This window comes from Nestor notabilis, unplaced genomic scaffold (genome assembly GCF_000696875.1).
Source record: "Nestor notabilis isolate BGI_N333 unplaced genomic scaffold, ASM69687v1 scaffold20886, whole genome shotgun sequence".
NCBI lineage: Eukaryota > Metazoa > Chordata > Aves > Psittaciformes > Psittacidae > Nestor > Nestor notabilis.
The window spans coordinates 6272-13317 of NW_009933564.1; the positions used below are offsets into that span (position 1 = coordinate 6272).

General features: G+C 55.6%; 1 protein-coding gene across 1 annotated transcript; it reads left to right on the forward strand.

Moving 5' to 3' along the window:
• Positions 1–632: 632 nt before the first annotated feature.
• NATD1 (N-acetyltransferase domain containing 1) lies at positions 633–1656 on the forward strand (the record flags this gene model as incomplete). Its single annotated transcript, XM_010016937.1, has 2 exons — positions 633–751; positions 1540–1656. Coding segments are annotated over 2 exons (236 nt in total), but the record flags the coding sequence as incomplete, so codon positions are not given.
• Between the last annotated feature and the right edge of the window lie 5390 nt (positions 1657–7046).

Genomic DNA, 7046 nt, shown 5'->3' on the forward strand with positions numbered 1-7046 from the left:
ATTGGAGGGAAAGGAAAGGTTCCCATTACTCTAATTGAGCTTGTGTCTTTGGGAACTTGCATTTCTGAAACTCACTTTTAAATGCAGCAGCCCTCTAGAACGGAAGTCTTTGCTTCTGCATTGAAGACAAAGCTCAGGCTCTGCAGATGAAGCCAAAGGGAGCTATTAGCTCTCTGATAGACACGTGTGCTGTAGTGTCTTTTTTCCTGTGACTGAGCTGCTGTGAGAAAGGTCAGGGTGTTGCAACAGGAAGCCTGTGAGTGTGTGCCTGTAAATGTGTGTGCACAACCCCCCTCGCACGCCCGTGGGAGCTTTCCGGTGTGTTTATGGGTTTCACCTCTCCCAAAATGTGTCTATCCAGATGCTGCAGGACCAGGCTGGGAAGTCTTGTCCTGGTTCATGCCGTGACACAAACACTCTGCTATGGAGGGAAGGGAATTGGCTGTCTAAGTGTCACCAACAGCAGTGTCCCATCCAGCACCACAGCCATTCCCATGGGCGCGAGGGCTGTTGTGTCAGTCCCAAAGCTGCCCATTGCTCATCCTCTGCTGTGGGCTCCATCTGATGGTGGAACAGGAGCCTGGGGCTCCCCAGGGACATCCCAAGCCTCACCTCTCTCTCTCACCCCCCAGGATGCCACGACAAGGCAGTGCTGCTCTATGAATACGTGGGGAAGCGGATCGTGGACTTGCAGCACACGGAAGTACCAGATGCCTATCGAGGGAGAGGAATAGCCAAGCACCTCGCCAAGGTATGGCCCCAGCCACCCAGAAGGGCAGAAGCCATGGCTAGAAACCCTGGCTGAAGCCCCATCCTATTGGAATTGAATGTGTGCCCCATGGGAACTGACTCTGATCCAATGGGAGATGGGGCGGCTGGCGTGGCTGATGGAAATCTGTGGTCAGACATTCCTCTTTCTGGTGGTGAGAGGGGCTGGGTGAGTGCCAGATACTCCAGCCACTCACCCAGGGTCTGCTTTTCCTCCTTGCAGCAAACAGACCTTGCACCCACCTTGATGCAGCCACTCTCCTGGGGGCTGGAACCCCTTATCTCAAAGCTTCAAGGTCCCCGTGAGCCCTTTTCCTGCCCTCGAGCCCTGCTTTGAGGCCTGCAGCCACGCAGGGAGAGCTGAGGAGCCACAAGCACAGTGGTGATGGGGACTGTGGGGTGATGCTTTGAGGTTACAGCTGTTCCCTGGCCCCATAAGCCAGGAAAATGGGTGACAAAGGTGGCCTTCATTAGATGTGGCTGTGTCACCTGCAGTGCAGCATCCACCAGGCTGGGTGCATTGAGGGTTACCCGAGGGGTCCCTGCACATCTCTGGTTAAAGTGAGGATGCTGTGGCACCATAGAGGCTGTGGCAGGATGTTTGTGCTCTGCTCCCATCCCTCCATGTGCCTCACACAGGGGGTACATGAGGGCAACCAGCTCCCCCATTGCATGTGGGGTGCAGGAGTCTGGTCCCGCATGAAGCTTCAGAGGAGAGCGTAGGCTGAAGGTGCTGGTTGTAAACCATGTGTCCTCTCTGGTTGCTTGCAGGCAGCCCTGGACTTTGTGGTGGAGGAGGACCTGAAAGCTCACCTGACGTGCTGGTACATTCAGAAGTACGTGAAGGAGAACCCGCTGCCGCAGTACCTGGAACACTTGCAGCCTTAAGGCAGGACTGCTCCAACACCAGCGCTGTCCCTGACTGTTCAACGCGGCCTTTGCTTCTCTGCCGTCTCAGGAAAACCCCTTCCCACACTCACAATTCCCTCTTTTGTTTGTTTTTTAAGTGCACCCATGAGGTGCATGAGTGTGGGCACGACCTCCTCCTCTCTGCCCACGTGTGAGCATGGCTGCTGGCTCCAGGCACAGGTGGTGCCTCTCGGTGCTCTTCCCAAGCCAGGCGGTGGAAGAGGATGACTTTTCCACCAAACTCCATCAGCAGACCAGGGGATGACTCAATCTGCTCCTCATCCTCTCCCCTCTGCTTGGTGATAGCTGTGAACTTGCTGAGGGATGTTGGTTAGGGATGGTTGTGAGGTACCAGCTCCCCTTTCTTCCCAGCAGCTGGGGGAGATGCTGTGGATTAAACCTTGTGAGACAGAGGGAGGTGGTAGGTTCATCCCCTGCAGTATCTGTTGGACACTGAGCATTGCCCAAGTCTATGTGGAGTACAGATGAGAACGTGTGGGCCATGGTGGCGCCTTGGGGGCTTTGCTGCACCGTTGTGGAGACACTGGGATGGTGACACCTTTGAGTCTGGAGATGGGAACCACGTGAGAGGCTGTGGCAGAGTATGTGCAGTGTGAGTGTGCAGAGGAAGAAGGGCAGCTGAGTTGCAGATGCTGCTCTCTGGAGATGCCAGCTCCTGCCCACCCTCCTGCACATAGCCCCAGCATGGCATCCCTGCAGGGCTGTGGCTGTCATTCCTGTCTCTGCTCCCTGCTGTCGGTGTTGACTGTGCTGGTGTAGACAAAGCCTGCTCAGGAGAAGAGCACCAGCCTTGGCCTAAGCAACGAGGGGACACCCCATGGTTTTTCAGGCTCCAGAGTAGTTTCCTGCAGCTGAAGAGGAAGGCTCCTCTCCATCTCCCTCAACTTCAGCTCTGCACCCCACATCGTAAGACTTGAGCTGTCGTCATGTCCTGAGAGCAACAGGGGTAAGGCCTCTGGGACCTGCTTCTGTCTCATCTCCGAGACTCGATGCTGGAGCTGCCTGTCTCCATGTGGATGCTGGTCACTTCTTACAGCCTTTGGAAAGAGGCTCAGGGCATTACCTGCCTGCTCACTGGCCTCCTCGCAGCTCCAAGCCCAGGGTGCTGAGCCAGCAGCAGGAACACCCTCGTGTTGTGCTGTTACCTCCACAGATGATGACCCTGTAGCACAGCTCAGCATTGCTGCAGTTGGATGTAGAGGTAACGCTGTGATGGCACTGCCTGGTTCTGGCTTGCTGCCTCTCCTGCCTTGTCCAGGCTTTCCAGGGCCTGAGCTACACCCCAGAGCATCTCCCCTTGACCCCGGGGCTGGGGGGAGACACCAGCCCTCAGCAGCCCCTGAGGCAGAAGCAGATAAAGAGCCTTTCACCTGGAGCCAAATCCAGCCCCAGCTTCTCTCTCAGCAGGGACTAAAGTTTACAATCTGTGCCACGGACTGAATGAAGCCCTGGCCAGGAGGCAGCTCAGCCCTATCCCAGAACCCAGCACCAAGTCTATGTCAGCAAAGGCAAAAGCTCCTACAACCTGGTTGCACTGGTCAGCGATGGAGACCCTGTGCCTGATTTCAGCCCTGAGCTGTTCCCTCTCGCTCGAGGCAAAGCCCTGCTGCCTGCCTGTGCTTTTGGGCTGCCCATCACCACCATAACACAGCCCTCTGCCCAAAACCCTCCCGAACTCCATCCCTGCCCTGCCACACCATAGGCTCTGAGACCCCTGCCTGTGTCCATCATCTGCCTGGGGAGGGACCTGTGCCCAGCAGCAGACCCATCTCCAGCTTGTGCTGCTCAGGAAAGGCATTGGGCTCAGCCCTGCCACTGCCTCACATTTCTGCCCTCTTGCTGCTTATTTCAGCCAGGATGTGACCTTCAGGGTGGCTTAAAGTGACTGGGAAAGGGCTGCAGGTAACAAGTTAAAGGGGCTCAAGAAGAAATCTGGGCTGCTAAATATTCACTCTTCAACATGCAAAAAACACTTTAACATCTGGTTACAGGAGCGAGGCTGGCTCTGTTACAGCAGGCAAGGACAGAACCATCCCTGCTCTTGATCCCAAGGTGAAGCTGAACCATCTCCTCTCTTGCAAGCCAAGATAAGACACTGTTGTATCTTTAAAATCACAGCGGGGCTGGGTGTTTGGAAGAGATGTGGGCCTGGCTGCCTCACGGGAGCAATAGCATGAGCTCGGTGCTGCAAGCCTCTGCCCTGGTTTTGTGCTCGTTTCCACTGTGTGCCAGTTCCAGAAGTACCGCTGTCTCCGCCGCATGAGAGCACAGGGTGTGCTGTGGTTGCTGCAGTGTCCCAGCATCCACGCTTGGCTCTGGAGCTCTTCATGCTGCTCTGGCAGGAACCTCGTGCTTCCCAGGTGATCGCTGCCTTAAATCAGGCCCAGCACACGGGTTTGCTGCTGCTTCCCTTCCAGGTGCTACAATCCCTCCTGTGGGTGACCTGATGGAGACGTGTGCCAGTGTCTGTGCCAACCGTTTCACTGCTGTGCCATCCTTCCCTTCCCCGTGGTCTCTGCTGGTGAATAGCAATACCCACAGGTCACCAGCGATACTGCGGTCCACGGTGCTCCTGTGATGTGGCATTGCCAGGCAGGAGATGGCTCGAGGTCTTGGTTTTGGGCAGCCCTGCCCCTCCAGCTGGCCTCTGCAGGAAGGAGCTTGGAGTCCTGTGCTGCCCCTCAGTGCTGACTAAGCCTGGAGGAGTTGGGGATCTTGGACTCTCTCTCTGGCAACAAGAGTGTGGAAGTGGTTTGGTTGAATATTGAGGTTCCCCAAACCCATTTGAACTGCAGACCTTGGTGGGTGGGGAGATGCAGATTGTTGTCCAACTTGCTTCCACACCACCTAACTTGAAACACCCCTTCCCTCACCCACTTCCCAGCGTTGTCTTCCTCTGTCCAAGGTCTCCATTCTGTTGAATTCGGTGGTTACGATGTGCCTTTCCTTCTCAGGACCTCTTACAAACAACCTTTCTGCTTTTGTTTCTGTCTAACATTTATCTTCCTCCCTCCCTCTGTCATACTATAAAACATGAACATAATGCATGGAATACAGTACAATAAAAAGTGTGGCTTAACTGCCCCACGGTGCTTCCCTGTGCTGCACTTGGGGGGAAGCAGGAGGAAGTGCTGCAGAACCAGGGCACCGCAGGTAGCCCCAGCTCTGTCACCACTGGGCTGGGTCACTTGGACACAGAGCCTGTTCGGCAGGTCCTGGCACACAGCTCTGCTCTTCACTCCATGGCCAGGGTATGGTGTCTGCTGCATAATCATTTTCTACATAAAGGTAAACAGTATTTTTCTCATCACCCCAAAAAACATGTCTTCTAACAGATCTAACCCCAAATCTCTTAGTAGCTACCAGGCATCTGTCAGTGTCTTGGAGAAGGTGAGAGAAAAGGCAGACGCTGGCGGATCTGCAGTGATGTACTTACCATCTACTTTCCTACTGCTTACCCTTCTCCTCCAGAAAATGCTACTTCTCTCCCTGATGAGGAAGAGGATCTTGTGCATGGAGAACCCCATCCAACAGGTGAGGATGATGGAGGGTTCATAAGACCCTTGCTAGGTTCAGGTCCTGGTCCTAGGGATGGCACTGGCCATAGCTCCCTGTGACTGCAGACAGCCACTTGTGTCTGCATCGCCCTTCTCCTACCATGGAGCACCTTGGAGCCAGATCCCAGGTGCTGCTCCCACTGCAAATGAATAGGGAGCCATAAGCTGAAGCAGTAGGATTTTATTTCAGGTCATAGGGCTTGGCGTAAGTGGGACCACAACTGGTTCCTCTCCTTTACCAGCTGATCCACCCCTGCTCATGCTCATCAGTCCTGCCTTGAGATTTCAGGCCGTTCTTTGGGTGTTATCCTCTGGTGAGCAGCCACTGGATGCTCCTGTTCATTGCTTTAAGATGTTTGAAAGCATTAAGGGATGACACCACCTCAGTAAGCAGCTGATGGAGTCATTCCCTGCTGTGCTTGTCTGGAGCAAGAGGAACACACAGCTCTTCCCTCCTGGGCCTCCTCCGCCTTTGGGAGCGCAGTGAGCTCCCATCATAGCGTGTTTCTGTCACTTCCTAAAGCTGGGAGCAAGCTACGGACGTTGAGGCTGGAGTTCCAACAGCTAAAACCAGGGCTGGAGTGAGGAGAATGGCCACAGCTGATTTACAGTCGTGATCTGATCCAACCTGACAAGTGACAAGTGGCCCCTGGGCTGCAGTGGAGCAGGCAGGAGCGTGGGGTTTGCTGCTCCCAAGGGACAGCGCAGTAGGTTTGGGTTATAGCACCAAGCCGGGCTGTTGCTGGTAACACGCTCTGTTTACATTCCACATTCCAGACGATCTGAAGCTCCAGCCTGTCCCAGCAATGCTGCTGCTCTGCCAGGCTGGGCACGCTTCCCGTATGTCTCTTCTTAGTGCAAATGAACCATCTACCTCCACTGAATGAGCTGGACCCCACGTTCTGGCTGACAAAGGAGGGGCCTGAAGTTGGAAGAGCAGCCTCGGGATGCCAGGGATGGTGGAAGCAGCCGTTCTCTTTGTTCTCTTTAGTTACATGACATCACTTGGGAATAACGTTGGTAAAAAAGAGGCTTTTTCTAGGAATGCGAGATGCTGCTCCCTGCTGATGGGCGCTGTCAGGATCGAGGGAAGGCTGTGCTCTGTCATGGGTGCTGGGGACATCTAGTAGCGCAGCTTATGTCCAATAGAGGGGAGGTTATTGGCACGGGGAGCTGCTGTTTATTAGGGAAAAACGAATTCCAGAGGAAAAGGTTCCTTTTCTCCTGGGAGAAGCCAGAGCGAGCCCTGGAGGCACAGGGATACCGGAGATCCAGTGTCCAAGCACCATGGCTCAGTCCCCTCGGGTGACCCTGCTGTGCTGGGGGATGGCCCCAGGGTTGGAAGCTGAGGACAGGGGGGTCCTGGGACACCCCAAAACCTTCAGCATCGACGGCTGCTGGATGGGCGGGAGCCGGAAACCTGCATTTCGCTTTCTAACGAGACATTTGGCTACAAACTGGTTTTCCCCCTCAGAGGTGCCGCAGCGGAGCCTCCCCGTTCCCCGCTCCTCGGTCAGGATGGGGCTAAATTCACCCCTGCAAAGCCCACTCTGTTCCCTGTCGCTGCTCGGAGCAGCTCCTCCGTTCCCGCTCCGCCTGCGGATCGCGCACTGTTTCTTTCCCACCAGGGAACCGCTGGAGCGCACCCGCTCCCTCCGGCGGCGGAGGCCTCATCCCGCTGCTCGGAGCAGCTCCTCCGTTCCCGCTCCGCCTGCGGATCGCGCACTGTTTCTTTCCCACCAGGGAACCGCTGGAGCGCACCCGCTCCCTCCGGCGGCGGAGGCCTCATCC